This window comes from Geotrypetes seraphini, chromosome 2, assembly GCF_902459505.1.
Source record: "Geotrypetes seraphini chromosome 2, aGeoSer1.1, whole genome shotgun sequence".
Taxonomy (NCBI): domain Eukaryota; kingdom Metazoa; phylum Chordata; class Amphibia; order Gymnophiona; family Dermophiidae; genus Geotrypetes; species Geotrypetes seraphini.
In genome coordinates this window covers 22,513,010-22,530,442 of record NC_047085.1, presented here as the reverse complement: position 1 = coordinate 22,530,442, position 17,433 = coordinate 22,513,010, and the positions used below count along the sequence as shown (strand labels likewise).

At 41.9% G+C, this 17,433-nt stretch overlaps 1 protein-coding gene across 15 annotated transcripts in view; it reads right to left on the bottom strand.

Annotated features, from left to right (window-relative positions):
* The window catches only part of PTK2 (protein tyrosine kinase 2), a 779,173-nt gene that overhangs the window by 143,916 nt on the left and 617,824 nt on the right, over window positions 1-17,433 (bottom strand). For 13 of the 15 annotated variants that reach the window (XM_033930844.1, XM_033930835.1, XM_033930834.1 and 10 more), the window contains 2 exons: window positions 13,898-13,984; window positions 2,878-3,015 (listed from right to left, as the gene is read on the bottom strand). In XM_033930844.1, the coding sequence (XP_033786735.1) occupies window positions 2,878-3,015; window positions 13,898-13,984 (225 nt within the window). The remainder of the gene's footprint in view (window positions 1-2,877; window positions 3,016-13,897; window positions 13,985-17,433) is intronic. The other 2 variants (XM_033930848.1, XM_033930849.1) reach the window with 1 other exon arrangement.

Genomic DNA, 17,433 nt, shown 5'->3' with positions numbered 1-17,433 from the left:
AAGACGTACTAGATGGAATCTAGAAGCTGCATTGACCGCCCCATGGGAAATAACCTGCACCCTAATTGTTATCAAAGCTCACATCCCTAAAGAGAGCTTCAGGGATGATTCCAACAGCCACATAGCATTTGCTACTCTGTGGGTTTGGGAGAATAGGTAACTTGTCCCTGGTTAGAAGGAGCCAACACAGCTCTTCCTGCCAGTTTGAGGGACTGTCTAGCACAGGGGTAGGGAACTCCGGTCCTCGAGAGCCGTATTCCAGTCGGGTTTTCAGGATTTCTCCAATGAATATGCATGAGATCTATTTGCATACACTGCTTTCAATGCATATTCATTGGGGAAATCCTGAAAACCCGACTGGAATACGGCTCTCGAGGACCGGAGTTCCCTACCCCTGGTCTAGCAGGTGCCATGAGAAGATGGCGATTTGAGAAATCTGTACGAGAAGCTTTGAAACTTGCAGTCCCTGGCACCCTAGAAATAGAAAATTCAGTTCAGGAATCAATTCTATAGTGCTACCAGACACACACAGCGCTGCACAGAGGCACAAAGAAGAAGAAAACCTCTAAACCTCCATAGACTCACTCTTCAGGGACACCAAGAGAGACAAGAAGATACCTGTAGCAATTTGCCTTCTGCCGACCCATAACAGCAAAAAACTGAGATTGGGCAGCTGAGCACAGGGCAGAATCTCTTTCTTAAGCACTGTGAGACATAACAGTACAGTCGCAATTAAAGTAGTTAAGTCTTTTCAAGCAGAGAGAGTGGGGAAACACACACACAAGGTATATCACTGCAACAGTGGCAAAAGCTGTTGAAACACTCCTGACGCGTAGAACCCCGAAAACAGGGGTTGCAGCTGCAGAATAGTGACCTAAGTCAGCTGCAAAATAAATTCTGTGAATGCTGCGGTGTTCCCGCTAGCACCGGAGACCCGTGCGCGAGCTGGCTCTATCAAAAATGCATTAAAAACCTACCCAGAGCCAACCATTAAAATATTTTTCACACTGTCATGGTATAAAATGCTTAAAATGAACATTGGAGAGAAATAAATGAATGCTGCTTCGTTCTCAACTTAGGAAAACAAGTGCATGCCTCTTGCGCTCAGTCAGGAACCGGCTATGGGACGAACACACCCGGCGCCGTCCCAAATATTTACCTCCATCCGGATGCGTGAACTGCCAAGCAAAGTCTGCCTCGGGGAGAAATCCCACTACCGCTGTGGCGCTGCTGCCAGAGTATGAAAACAAGCGCATGCCTACAACGCGGGAAGGCACTAGTTCTGTCAATGGAGTTCTCTATCCATACAACCGAAGCCCTTTACTGAATAAACTTCATACACATGTAAATTTACTTGTCTGTCACTAAACCATTTCCACAACTGTACAAAATACAGCGTTTGATAAAAAACATATTCCTTCTGTAGACTCACACCGAACCCGCAGCTCCACCACAACCAGAAACCAGAAAAGAAGTTCAAATAAAACATATACTCACAACTTTGTTGATAGTGCTGGGAGATGCCAGTTGCTCAGCACTATGAGGGCAGATTTGTTTATTAGTCACTGTGGTTTCTCTTTTTTTTTTTTTTTTACAGTGAAGGGAAAGAAGAAAAATTGAGACCCAATCAGACCCTTTATCATTGGAGGGAGGGTGAGGCAGGGACCTAGGGGGCCCAGGTGTAACCCCTAAAGCCGACACTGTTCAGCCGGACAACTCTGTCTCACTGAAGAGAAACCTGAACAGGAGAAATAAAATTGCCATCTCACTGAAGAGAAACCTCAATAGGAGAAAATAATTTTCCAGTCATAGCCAGAATTCAGGAGCTAGTTAAATAGTGACCATCACCTGCTGGGAGATAGAGCATACTGAAGATGCAGGAGACGTGCCAGCCAAATAGGACCACCTGTTAATCAGTTTTTCTATCTCCACCTGCTGGTAGATGTGCGCTATCCCATTGGTCTCTGGATTCATCTGCTGCTGTTGCTAAGGAAAACATTATTGCTGCAATCTACTCTTCACAAACTGGAGACGAAGCTTCAAAAGTTTCCTTCAAACACTTCCAGGCTATTCAGAGCACTGCAATCAGTATCCTATGTCATGTGCAGAAATTTGATTAGATTCCTCCCTTTCTTTTCCACTATACTACTAATCATTTATATAGCATTGCTAGATATATGCAGCACTGTACATTAAAACATTCAAGAGACAGTCCCTACTAGAGCTTACAATCTAATCAAACAGGCAAGCATGATAAGTAGAGGGTTAGGGAGTTTCTCAGGCATGGGTATTTTCCAAAGAGTGGAGGTTTAGGCATAAAACCTAACCTCAAAAAGTGGGCTTTTAGCTTGGATTTGAATACTGCCAGGGACAGAGAATGAAATACTGACTCAGGCAGTCTGTTTCAGGCATATGGAGCAGCAAGAGAGAAGAAACGTAGTCTGGAGTTGGCAGTAGAGAAGGATACAGATAAAAGAGATGCCCAATGAACGGAGTTCCCGGGGAACAGTATAAGGAGAGATAAGAAAGGAGAGATATTGAAGATCACTATACTGGTGTGTTCTGAGGCTTTTCATTCTTGAACTTTGCAAAGTTTGTTTGCATTTTTTTTGATGTGATCACTTCACTGACTACTTGATCTTCATTATATAAAATAAGCTCGTAGTTAGTACCACTTTCAGCCTTATTAGATTGGTGGTTAACAAATTCATATTAGATTGGTGGTTAAGAAATCTATAATTATATTTTACATTGTTTAGAGTAAGTTTAGTAGATGTATTCTGTTGTTGCAGTCTGTCTTATTGAAAGCGTACTGTAAATACAATTATCTTAAGTAGCAGTGTTTTGTGTTCTAGCATTTTATGAACTTTATTGTACCTCCATACTGGGTTGCCACACTGAAATATCCTGAGTCCGATGATTCCAGGAATCCGGATGATCTAAAACAGATGTTTGCCCTGGATATATACTACCTTGCATGGATGGAATGCTATGAGAACCAGGATAGCCAGAAACCTATAAAGTAAGTAAAATGCTTGAAAATATATAAAATTTGTATTTACCCATACTGTCATTTACAGCATATTTTAAATAAAATGGAACATACAACTAGATTTTGAACAAAATGTACTATATGGTCAACTGAAAGATAATTTATGAAATAATTGGAAGATCGATTTATATTTCACTGTGATTGTCCAGTTCTCTTTATTTGTTAAACTGCTTAGAACTGCAAGGTTTTGCAGTATAAGATGGGATTTTATGTTAACATACCATGCTGTAACTGTATTCGTGTGATTATGCTATAATCTTGAAAAACTGCAAAACCAAAAGCATTTTTGATGGTATTGAAAAAAAATGGGAAGATTAGGTTCATACCTCAATAATCTTCTTTCCAATATAAAGGAGCATGAGTCTTGACCAGTGGGTTATTCACCTCTACCCATGAGTTTTTGCAGAAGGAATCATCTATAGCTTTTCCATTTCACCTCCTTGTGCCAGTAGGCAGTCCCCATCTCCTCAGTTCGTACTAAAGTAGTTGATCACCCTAAAAGAGGAGAAATAACAAGGAAGGTACATGTAACTCCCCACTCAAGTCAAGTCTTTTTTGCTTTGGAACAAAGACAATTAATTAAACCCCATGAAACTTAATACAAGCAATGTGGATCCAAACAAGCTACCTACCTGAGTTCAACCAACACCCACATTTATTATAGCTATTATAGGCTCTCCCATGGACTTTGCCATAGCATGTTATTGCATCACTTATTGTACTTGCTAGACAGTTGAAAAACAATCTAAGTACTCTCTTGGCTGCTCCAAGGCAAGCATTTGGAGACACACATACATGTCTGAGACAGGAAGCAGGCTAAATTGATATCGGACAGGGTGGGAATCAAGAACCTAATCTTCCCTTCCAGTGCAAAAGGAACACGAGTCTTGACCAGTAGGATGTACCAAAGCTGTCCCCTGAGACTAGGGTGGGGCAAATGAGCTTGTTGCTAGCACAGAGGACCCAAAAGTAGTGTCCATTTGCACCTTCACATCCACTCTATAAATTTTTGTGGAAGTATGGAGAGCAGACCATGTAGCTGCCCTACAAATTTCCTCAAGCAGAACTGTCCGGGATTCTGTCCTTTAGAAGCTACACTTCTGGTGGAATGTGCCTTCAAGGAGATTGGCAATTGTTCATCATAGCCAATGTACACAGACGAAAGCAGATCCATTTGGAAACTGAAGCCTTAGATGCTGGCTTCCCTGGTCTGCCAGGACTGGTGATCCTAAAAAGATGATCTGAAGGATGAAAATCATTTGTCACCTCAAGATAACGGAGAATAATTCTTCTTACATCCAGAAACTCTAAAACTTTGTCCTTTTTCTTTACACCTGTAACCTGGAACAGAGGCAGCTGTACTTCCTGATTGACATGGAATGCCAACACCATAGAAAGGAAGGCACTATGCTTTGAGACACACTTGCCTCCGTAAATCTGAAGAAGAGCTCTCTATGTGACAGAGTCTGAAATCCCTCTTGTCAATGAGAAAGCTACCAGGAAAACCATCTTGATGCTCAGATCCATCAGTAACATCTCTTGCAAGGGCTTGTACGAGGCTCTACTGAGGGCCCATAACACAATGTTAAGATTTTACTTTGGAAATTGATGTTGCACGGAAGAATGCAATCAGAACACTCCCTTCAGAAACCTGGACACATCTGGATGGGAAACCAAATACCCTTTCTCCACTCAAGCCAGAAGGCATGAGAGGCTTGCCACCTGTACCTTGAAGTGGCAAGCTGCCAGGTTCTCTTTGAGACCTTCCTGAAGAAAAGAAAGGACTATGGTAAATCAGGGCCCTAAAAGGCTCCACCTTCTGTTCTGCACATCAGCACTGAAAAGTCTTCCAAGCCTTAACATAGGCTGCGACTGTAGCTGGCTTCTTAGATCATAGGAGGTTAGCTATAAACCCCTGCGAATATCATCTCTTCTTTAGGGCCGCGTGCTCCAGATCCATGCCCAAAGCATTCCAGATTATCTAGGACAATTAGACCCTGTGAAAGCAGCGATGGGAGAAGTGGCAGTCTGCGGCACTTGTCCTGCTGTAGCTGAACCAGATCTGCGTACCATGTGTGATGTGGCCAACCCTTGGTGGGTCGATGTTCTTCGAATAAACCAGCCTATCTTTCCTCATAGGGGAATTTGTACAACAGTTCCTTTGTTGTCCATGGTTGTACCATGGCGTCTATGCCGGTGTTTCCCAGCTCGCCAACACTATTAGATGTCTGCCTCCCCCAGTGCTTTACAATTTTGTTGAATGCATTCTGGGGCAAAGACCCTCCCTCAGATCCAAATCCTGATGACCAAGATGGTCTACTTGTATACTGTCCACGCTCCCTAAAAGCGCCACCGAAATATCTTGTAGGTGGCATTCTGCCCAGTGAAACAACAACTGGGCCTCTAGCTTCAATGGAGCTGTATGTCACTGTCCGAGAAGATCCTGACTGCTTTGCCTTCCAGGATCTTTTCAAATGAATGTAGTGCTAAGTGAATGGCTCTCAGGTCCAGCCTGTTGATGGACTATTTTCTCTGAAAAGGCAACCATCAGCCCTGAACTGGGTGACCCTTGCAATGACCTACTCAGCTGCAGAGGCTGGCATCTGGCATCAGTAGCACCCAAGAGGCAATGTGGAGAGGCAAGCCCTTGGACAGTGCCTCTGCCCAAAGCCACCAACTCAATCTCTGACGTGCTTTAGCCGTCCAGGTCAATAGCATGCAGAGCAAATCAATCTGCAGAGACCAGCAGGATAACAGCACATTCAGAAGAGAGCTTAAATGAGCTTTTGCCCAAGGTAACATTTCTATAATCACTACCATCAACCACCAGTACACCTGCAGGTAATGCCAAGCCATAGGAGTTGTGATTACCAGGAACTCTAAAATCTGGGCTCTTAGCTTCAGTTTGTATGACTCTGGAAGAAAAACACAGCCTTCTGCCTTGTTATAGAGGATCCCCTCTAGGGACTGGGTCAGTTCCAGGTGACTTTTGGGAATTTATACCTTATCCTGGGTCTTGCAGGAGCTGGACAACTTGTGTCACTGTCTTGTGTCCATCAGTCTTAGATGGAGCCCTGATTAACCAATTGTTCAAATAAGAGTGTAAATGAATCCCTGTCTTGTGCATGTGCACTGCTACCACCACTATTACCACCTTGGTAAAGGTCATGTTGTCAACCTGAGCAAAAGTGCCGAGAATTGAAAATACTTTTCCAGCATATAGAACCTTCTGTGTTCCAGGAATATAGGCATATGCGAGTAAGCCTCCGTCAAGCCATAAATTCTTAGTTGGTAGTGCCCATTTACTATCTGGAATCTTCTAAACCTGAAGATTCATTTTGCGGGAGCAAAGGAATTGAACCTGACCCCCAGTCATCCCAGTCCTTTTCTGACTGGATCTCTGGTTCTTGCAGAATACCTATCTGCAGTGGACCAGTGCTCTGTAAGGGAAACCCCCTCCTCCCCCCAACAGTTACTGGCCTACTTCCAGACTGTGCAGACTACCCTGAATATTTCACATAAGATTCAAGCATTACACTCACAAAATCAGAATCAAATCCCTGAACTGGATATCTTATGTACCTCTGCAGGGACATTTCTGGTCTCCTCATGGGTTCTAAGGCATCTGCGCATTTGCGTTTCATTGATGCCAAGTCGCAATTTGAGAGCTCTAGGAGGGATATTTGAACCAACATTCGAGCTTCCTGCTACTCTGAGATCCTGGAGGGACCAGAGGGGACTAAGCCCAGCACTCCTGCAACCCTCACATGCCCCATGGCATGTGGCACATGGGCACTCCTCAGCTGGCCTTCCAGCAAATAAAATGGCAAGATACAGGGGAGTCCATAGAAATAATTTAATATAAAAAAATGAGGTGTTTAGAGGCAGATAGAGGCTTTTGAAATGAAATCGGTAAATCCAAGATGGCCACTGTGGTTGTGTTTTGGCACCAAAAAATGGCCCGGGAAAGCTAGATAAAAGGTGGGGGACTCTACGGGAAAGCCCCAGAGACCCTCAAAACATCCTTTTTTGGACCATCCCAGTCTCCTATGGATAGTAATAGACTACTCACAAAACTGCCTGGTGCCGTGCCTGCATTAGCTCACACTATAGCTAGACAAAGGAGAAGATTTCTGCTTTGGACAAGCATATAAAATCCTCCAGAAGCTGGGCTCTTTTGACTGCCTTTTAGATAGGTTTTGAGAGCCTTAAACCCTCAACTCCATTAGCTCCTCACGTGTCTTCAAGGGCGGATGAAGCTGGCATCTGCTATAGCTCTCTGGACCAACACAGGGCCACTCAGCCTGCGCTCAAGCACCTGATAAACCATATATTGTAAAACAGCAAACAAGTAGTTCCAATGAACTTTATCGAACGCCTTTTTGGCATCCAGACTAGCCAAAGTTGCTGGTATAGCCTGAAATTTGCAGTGAGCTACAGACAACAAAACCTTACAGACATTAACTACAGATTGGCGGCCCTTAACAAAACTCACATGCTCTGGGAAGATTAAATCAGGAAGTACATCCAAAAGTATCAGCCAATATGCGAGAAAAAAGTTTCATGTCCACATTTAGAAGAGATATTCTGAGGATTCTATCAGCTGGTTCAACACAGCAGCATAGAGGGGCCACTCTAATGCTGTCAACTGGTGCCAAATCACTTGAGAAATAGCACACCAGGTTCTGAGAGAATTGTGGGTTTTTTTCATCTTTCCTAACTGCTGCTCTTTCTGGGGATTCTATCAGCTGGTTCAACACAGCTTTCCCTTTCCGGGCTCTTGTCCAGCAGCAGAAGGGGGAAGCCATCAGCGCGATGCAGCACGGCCCCAACGTGGTCACCAGAGGTGGATTGATGCCAGCGTCGGAGATCTCCTGTGGCCTTCCCTCTCTCCCCCTCTCCTCGGTGGACTTACACTCCTGCACCTGCGTCGTTTAGCATATCGAAGGGAAACTGAACTTCACTTCAGGGGTCTGCTGTTGGCGGCGCCTGGCCTTGCCTGTCCACTGACTAGTGTCATGGTGGTCTTCTTTGGCATGGTTCCTGGTCCTGCTTCTTTGGTGGCGGCTGGTTGACCTGGTTCTGCAGACTGAACTTACTATCAAGCCGCCTCAGAGAGTTTTCTCTCTCTTAAATATGTTTTATTTTAAATTTTGTATCTTCTTTCATTATTTCTATTTTCTATTTCTTTGATTTCTGACCTTGAAAATGTATTATATATTTTTATTTTAATCAGGTACTTTAGCTAGATTGTAAGCCTTCGGAACAGATAGGGTAGTTTTTCTCAAGTACCTAATTTCATTTTAGTTTGATACATTGTAAACCACTCAGGTCAGTAAAATGCAGGAGCGGTATATAAAATCTTAAATAAACATATTGGCCAATAAGACTCTGGATAATGAGGGTCTTTACCCGGCATAGGAAGTAAAGTTATGTATGCAGCATTAGAGTGTTAAGAAAATCCTCCTTGCGCGATGGAGCGATTAAGAGAGAAAAGAATCTGAGCACGTACCTGGGGGAACAACAATTTATAGAACTCTGAAGTAAACCCATTGGGTCCAGGAGTCTAGAGTTCCATAAAGATTTTACCGCGATTTGTAGGTCTTTAGTTGTTAGAGGGGCATTCAATTTGGCCAACTGAGCATCCATGAGATGAGGCAAACCTGAATCTTCTAAGTAATCAGTGGACTGGGGGCCCCAATTGGACTGAGGTGCAGAATACATGGTTTTAAAGAAATCGTGAAAGAGAGTGGCAATGGCCCGAGTTCTGTGATGCAAGATGCCTTTACTATCCCTCAGTGCTGAAATGTAAGTGGTACCCTGCCATGTTTTTGTAATCTGGGCCAGGAATTTCCCAAGTTTATTACTAAAAAGGTAAAAGTTATATTTTCTATGAAAAAGTTATTTTTTTAGTATGTTCATGAATCAGGGCATTCAATGACGCCTGGGTGGCTAAGTATGTTTCCCAGACAGGGGTAGTTAGGTTGCGGAGGTAATGGTATTTCGCTTTCCTAAGTTGTTTTTCGAGGAGTATGATGCCCTGAGCTAGCTGCCGGGCTCTAGTAATCATATATTGGATGATATCTCCTCTTATTACCACCTTAAGGGTTTCCCAAAACAAGACGGGATTGACCCTATGCTTGTGAAGAGCACATTCCTCATATCTAGATTGCAAATAAGTATGAAAGTGTTTATCTTATATCAAGAAGGAAGGAAACCACCATTTAGATGCGCCTTCATGTGCTAATGATATGTGAAATTATATTAAGCAGATAGCGTAATCAGAGACCACGATGGGGCTAATGGTAGCAGTGAGGAGACATGAAATAAAGACTGAGAAGTCAATATATAGTCTTTCGGAGACATCGAACTGTAGGCCCTTGTGAGCGTAGTCTTTGACAGATGGATTTAAGAGGCACCAAGGGTCTACCAGCTCCAAAGTGTCACACAGAAAAGGGAGTCCTTTGCGAGGGCTCAAAATATTCCCATGTTGTGGTGAAGTTCTGTCTACAGATGGTCTAGTACTTGATTAAAGTCACCAGCCACTACTACTGGGTGTTGTGTGGGTTGAGTAGATAATTAAATCATTTTACGAAAGAAAGCATATTCATAAATGTTAGGAGCATAGACTGTCAGTAAATAAAATGTCAGCCCCGATACCTCTACTCGCAGTAAGAGATATCTAATATATATATCTTTTTTGATTTGGGTAATTTGACCTATAAAGCCTTTCAGCATCAAGACTGCCACTCCTCCTTTTTTCTGGGAATTAGAGGAATAGAAGACCTGTCCCACTCATGAGGTCCCTAGTTTAAGATGTTCTTTGTTGGTGAACTTAGTCTCTTGCAAACAGGCTATATCTACCACAAGGCGCTCGAGTTGGGTTGGAATTTTAGTTCTTTTTATTGGTGACATAATCCCAGAGACATTCTAAGTGACTAGTTTCAATTTAGAGGAGGGCACACAGAGATCTAATGCAGTGAGAGCCAGTATACAAATGCTGTGAGAGCCAGTACACAAATAACAGAGAATCCTGGGTGCCGAGCCTCCACCCAAGATAGTTGCAATGAGAATAAGATATGCAGAGAAAATGACCTAATAGCCAGAGAAAACCCTAGTGATTAGAATATTTGAGTAAATACAAAGCAAGCAAATACACAGCCATCCTTGCACTACAAATAATGTTTAGAGAACACAGAAGAAAGACATGAATCCCAAACTTGAGGGCCCTAAACCCACAAGTTCTACCACCAGTTTTCCCCATATTCCACCCTGTCCAGAACATCTAGCCTCAAATGAGGTTGAAGATGCTTGAGTCAAGTTCGGATGTAGAGACCCCCACCCCCCCATCGTTCCTCAAAATGGAAAAAAAAAAAATACTAAAGAAGTCCCTGTACCCAACAATACAAAGCCTCCCTTAAATGCAGATCAAATACTAACAGAAACATTTTTCAAACGAGTAACATCAGGAGAGAATCAGATAGTGTGTCTAAACAGGCAGACTCACAATTACCTGCTCCCTGTAGTGAGTAGAGCATGGCTAATTTGGCTCCTCAAATTAATAGAAAGCCTAATTTGGCAAAGACCGTAGCTATAAAAGTCACCATTAGGTGCTCTCAAAGCAGAGTGAGTCAGCATGCAAACGAAGTTGCTCCTGCAAGGTAGTTAATTCTGTTGACGCCGAGCCTGCCTCATCTTCAACTGCTGCCATTCGAGCTTCCAGCTCACCAGTTTGCTGCATTGTTTCAGTGAGCAACTGCTCAAGACTAGACAATTGACCAGAAAGCTGAGCAAAACGGGGGTCCAAATCTTGCACCACAGCAGTGGTAATTGCAGTAATGTATTTGGAGGCAAGCAGCAGAGCGGGCTTATCCACAGCAGCTGCCATTTTGGGATCTGGCTTTTGGGCTTTGCCTCTTTCTTTGTCTTTATGTGCAGATTTTCCACTTATATACAACGGGGATCGCATGGCAGTTGACCATACACTACGTTGATGTTGAAGTCACATTATTGTTGTTTTAATGGTTAGATGGGGGTCCAATGAGGGTGAGGGCCCCGGAGCTCAGCAGAAACATGTCCTGCCTTGCTTAGCACATCACATGCCTCCAAGTAAATTTTTAATGTGTTCTTCACTGTACTTTTTTTACATATTAAAAAATATATTTATTTTTACTTAAAAGCACAGTTACTTACCTTAACAGGTGTTATCCTGGGACAACAGGCAGATACTCTCACATGTGGGTGATGTCACACACAGACAGTGAAAAGTGTAGAATCACTTTAACAAGCTTTTAGACAGCCCGCACAGTGCATGTGCCTTCCCACGCAATGCCAGCTCGCAAGATAGTCAGTTCTATGCCCAAGTAAAAAAGCCCAACTAGGGGAGGTGGGCAAATTGTGAGAATATCTGCCTGCTGTCCCAGGCAGCATATTCTTACATGTGGGACTCCCTAGCTTTAGAAAGGGGATGGAGGGAGAGTTGAGTTCCAAGAAGTCAGAAACATTTGCGTTGCCTCGCAAAACCTAAACCCAGTGTCTTATATGAGAGCGCGGAGGCAAGGGAAGGAACATAAGGGAAAAAAATGAATAAGGGAATTCCATGCTCTGCTAGAGATAAAAGGAGAATTCCCAGAAACTGTATATGTATTGAGGCTGATAAAATAAGAAAAAGACCTCCTAGAGGCAGGTGAATCTGAATATAGGCGATGGAGATGCCAAAAAGTTTAAAGAATCAAATAAGAAAAAATTACTGGTAAATGCACACATATGGAACATGCAGGCGGCAGGGATTCAGTAGCCGCTTTGCACTTTGCTCATGCTCCACTTTGCGGGTTTTTCCTGCTTCTATTGCCCAGCACTACAAAGACTACTTAATAAGCAGATAAGTGTGACAATGTTTTGATATTTATGCAACAGTGAATGCTATAGTGAATGAATTAGGCAGAGTACAGTTTTCCATTCACCTTTGGAGTTTTTTGACCGAGGATGTGTCTATCGGGCCTGTTCTCCACAGAAATGGGACACATTGCCTTGTCCCCTCTTCTGAAAAAAGCCGATCTCGACCCTTCCTTACCATCTAACTACCGCCCCATAGCAAATATCCCTCTCCTAACTAAACTGCTAGAGGCCATAGTCGCTACCCAGCTCTCTTCTTACCTAGAGAGATTCTCCATCCTCTATCCCTACCAATATGGCTTCAGATCCAGCTTCAGCACTGAATCTCTCCTAGTTTCCTTAATTTCTAAGGTGCAACAATTACATTCTCATAACAAATTCGCTGTCCTATTACAATTCGATCTCTCTGCAGCTTTCGATGTTGTCCACCATGACATACTACTTTATCAACTTTCCGAGATAGGAATTGAATCCACCATCCTAAAGTAGTTCTCAAACTTCCTACGCTCTCGCTCCTACACTGTCAACACAAATGGCACCATGTCCATTCCTTGGACACCATCTTGCGGTGTCCCTCAGGGATCACCCCATCCCCTATTCTCTTTAACATCTATATGTCCTCCCTGAAATTATGTCCTCCAATTATCCCCCCTTGAAACAATCTACACATACGCTGATGACATCCTTGTCCTCCTTGAGACAGACCAGAACCTCACCAACCTCCACGAGAACATTACAGCTTGCATAATGAGACTCCATTCCTGGTCCTTCTCGGTACAGATGAAATTGAATGAATCAAAAACAAAATTACTCTGGCTCAGCCCAAAATTAGAACACCTGCCCACCCTCTTCGCACTACCCTCAGGCGCTGCACTGCAGCTTGAGTTCTCAAGCAAGGTCCTTGGCATCATTATCGATTCTTCTCTCTCCCTCAATGACCACCTCAACTCCTTGGCTAAATCATGCTTTTTCAGCCTCCACATGCTGAGGAAAGTAAAATCCTATTTTTGCCAACAACATTTCGCCGTCCTTGTCCAATCCATCATCCTCTCCAAATTAGACTACTGCAATGCCATCTACTTAAACCTATCAAAAAAAAAGTCTTCAAAGACGCCAGCTAATCCAGAATACTGCAGCCAAATTGATCTTTGCAAAACGCAAGTCTGACCATGTCTCCCCACTCCTAGCCAAACTTCACTGGCTCCCAGTGATTTCCAGAATCCATTTCAAATGCTCCTGCCTGGCTTTTAAGATCATTCACGGCATCCTTCCTCCCTTAATCCCACTATCTTATAACTCCTCGAGTCCTGAATCTACCAGACCCACCCAAAGGTATAAATTATCCTTCCCCTCTCTACATGGTATTCGCTATGCAGGCAAACTGGGAAAATCCCTTCTCTTCAGAATCACAGGTCTTTGGAACGACCTTCCCCGCTGCGGAACTTGGGCTCCCTCCAATTATTCCACAAGCAACTGAAAACCTGGTTTTTCACTAAAATGTAATTCTATCCTCCCTTACTCTTCTCTTCTATATATAAGTTCATGTAAACCTTTTTTTTTTTCCTTCTCTTCCTATATTTTAAGTTCTTGTAAACCGTGCCGAGCTCCACAACATCCGTGGAGATGATTTGGTATATAAACTTAAGATTTAGTTTAGTTTAGTTCTTGTCTCTATGAATATATATTGTCTATGTGGGAGTTGTATGTTTTTGAGAACACCCCTATTAGACACTGAGGTCTTTTCTCCAATTTTGAGTATGATTGGGGTTTGAAGTTATTGCTGTATGTAGTGCTGGGTAAATTATTGGATGTATATTTTTGAAGTGACATCTATCTATATCCATTGGTAACAGGGAGAAAAAGGAAAATACTGATTGATCACACAAAGTTCTTCAATGAAAATAAAGTTGACCACCAAGGCAATCAATTAAAATTTAATATGATATTTACCTGGTAATGGTTGGGCTGTACTACATGTTGAGGACTTGGATAAAAACCTTCACTTGATCTTGGACTGGGATAACCTGGTCTGCTGGGCTACAAACAGAAAAAGGACATTAAGTGAATGGACTAGAATGATAATATAAGTATATAACACACACAATTAAATGCATTTATCGTGGTTATTATAGTATGAAAATCTTTTCTAGATCCCAATGTGTTCCTACTTAAGCAAATAACTCCTGTTGCAAGAAATTTAATCTCATCTCGATGGTATATTTATAAAGAATTCACTATAGAGAGACATAGTTCTTTGAAAACAGACTATTTCCCAAGAAAAGAATCAAAAAATAACATGGTAAATATGAACTTTAAGATCTATCGTCTTCCCAATTTTCTTATTGTTACAACTAAGGATCCTATTACTGTTTTGGAGTCTTGTACTACTTACAGTATATTCTGTATAAGCCTGTGGAAGTTCTTCCAACAGATCTACCAGAGGTGCAATCCTGGTGAAAACCAAAGCACCACAATCTAAGTGTGGTAAAGAAGCTATCAAACTAGATTTACACTTATCTAAGACTTCCAAGTGTGTCCTCTTTGCTGAATTGACATCTGAACTAGGTCCTTGAAAAGATGCATAGGTGGCGATCTCATGCGTCACCTAGATAAGATTTTAGATTGTGTTGGGGAGGAGCTTGCTGTCTTTGTACATATGGGTACCAATGACAGGGAAATGTGGTTGAGAGGTTCTGGAAGCCAAATTTAGGCTCTTAGTAAGAAGCTAAAATCCAGAACCTCCAGGGTAGCATTTTCAGAAGCACTCCCTGTTCATGTGCAAGACCCAAGAGACAGGCAGAGCTCCAAAATCTCAATGGGTGGATGGGGCAATGGTGCAGGGAAGAGGATTTTAGATTTGTCAGGAACTGAGTGACATTCTGGGGAAGGGGGGAACCTATTCTGCAATGATGGGCTCCACCTTAACCAGGATGGAACCAGGCTGCTGGCATCAACATTTAAAAAGGAGATAGAACAGCTTTTAAACTAGAAACTGAGGGAAGGCCAACAGTTGCTCAAAAGTACATGATTCAGAACAAGATATCCTTAAAAGGTATCACCAAAACAGGGAAGATAAGTCATTCTGTTAGCGAGGTTACAAGATAGACTACAGTTGATCAGGTGTCCTTAAATGCATAGCAGATAGATTTTAAAGATTGCAAACTACTAAGCAAGTTGTAAATAGGAATAACAAACATTGTTTAAAATGTCATAGAAACATGATGGCAGATAAAGGCCAAATGCCCATCTACAGTAACCATTATCTCTTCCTCTCTCTAAGAGATCCCACGTACCTATCTCACGCTTTCTTGAATTCACAGTCTTTGTCTCCGTTACCTCTACCGGGAAGCTATTCCATGCAACTATCACCCTTTCTGTAAAAAAGTATTTCCTTACATTACTCCTGAGTCTATCACCTCAAACTCATTCTATGCCCTCTCACTCTGGAGACTCCTTTCAATTTAAGACTTGCCCCAAGTGTATTTATGCTACTTAGGTATTTAAACATCTCTATCATATCTCCCTTCTTCTGCCTTTCCTCCAAAGTATATGTCCCCATACATCTTATGACGTAGACCACCAACCATTTTAGTTACCTTCCTCTGGACAAATGCCATCATGTTTATATCTTTTTGAAAGTGTGGTCTCCAGAATTGTTCACAATATTCTAAATGAGGTCTCACCAGAGTCTTATATAGATGCATCAATACGTCCTTCCTCTCCCTATGCACCCTAGCATCCTTTTAACTTTCGCCATTGCCTTTTCAACCTGTTTGGCCACTTTAAGATCATCGCATACAATTACACTCAAGTCCCACTCTTCTTTCATGCACAAAAGTTCTTCACCCCCCAAACTCTACCATTCCCTTGGGCTTTTGCAGCCTAAATGCATGACCTTGCATTTCTTAGCATTAAATCTTAGCTGCGAAATTTCAGACTGTTCCATAAGCTTCACTAGGTCCTTCCTTATGTTTTCTACAAAATTAGGGGTGTCTACTCTATTGCAGATTTTGGTATCATCTGTAAAGAAGCAAATCTTACCAGTCAGCCCTTCAGCAATATTGTTTACAAAATTGTTAAAAAGACCAGGCCCAAGAACCAAACCTTCAAGGACACCACTGGTAACATCCCGTTTCTCGATCACTACCCTCTATCATATTCCACTCAACCAGTTCCTGACCCAGTCCATCACTTTGGGACCCATACTAGAGGCACTCAATATATTTATTAGACGTCTGTGTGAAACACTGTCAAAGCTTTGCTAAAATCTAAATATACCACTTTGAATAACATTGTGCCATTAGCAAATTTAATTACCTCACTAGTTATTCCCATCTCTAGATCATTGATAAATGTGTTAAAAAACAATGTTTCCAGCACAGACTCCTAGGGAACCCCCACTATTTACCCTTCTCTATTGAGAATACTAACTATTTAACCCTATTCTTGGTTTTCTATCTTTTAACCAGTTCTTAATTCACAATAGTACATTACCTCCTGGGTACTTTACAAAGTCCTTTTGAAAATTCAGATACACAATATCAACTGACTCACCTTTACCCACGTTTATTCACCCCTTCGAAGAAACATATAAATATCAGGTTTATTAAAATTTTGATATACCGCCTTATCAAATATCAAAGCAGTTTTACAAAGTGTTATTAAAAGAAGACATTAAAAACAAATTTTCTATACAGTAACAAGAAAGCCAACAGACAGATAATGACTTACTGGTACGAAAGGTAACAGGGAGGAACTACAATATTTAGATAGTAAAGAAGGGGAAGGAAAAATACAATGGGGAGGGACAAAGCAGGTACTTCAGCCAACGGGGCTAGGCTTAAGAAAGTACAAAAACTTCCTTAAAAGGACAAAAACTTCCTTAAAAGGACAATCATAGATTGTACACATCTTTAAAAAGAAATGCTTTTAAATTAGCTTTGAATTTATCAAGGGACATAATTTATCTTAAATGATTGGGGACCGAATTCCAGATTGTAGAAGCTGTAACTGAGAAAATACTGGATCTCATAGTGTTGATGTTTCTTAATGAGGGGATAGTCAACAGATTTTGATTCGAAGAACGTAAGGCACGTTGAGTAGTGTGAGGGATCAGTAGCCTGTTAATGAACTCTGGCCGGCAATTTTAGTTTTAAAGGTAATATAATTTTATAGGTGATTTGATGCTCAATGGGAAGCCAGTGAGCTTTGATCAGGAAAGGGGTGACATGATTGTATTTGTGTGCTTTTGAAATAATTTTTACAGCGGTATTTTGAATTATTTGGAAAAGTCTTATTTCTTTCTTAGTGATACCCTTATATAATGAGTTACCATAATCCAGATATGATAGGACTAAGGAATGAATGAGAATGTTCAATAAAGGTTGATCAAGTAAAGTGGTGAGGGATCTTATCATTCGGAGGTGATAGAAGCATTTCCTTACTACTGAGCTTATTTGGTTGTGGAATGTAAGTTTTCCGTCTAA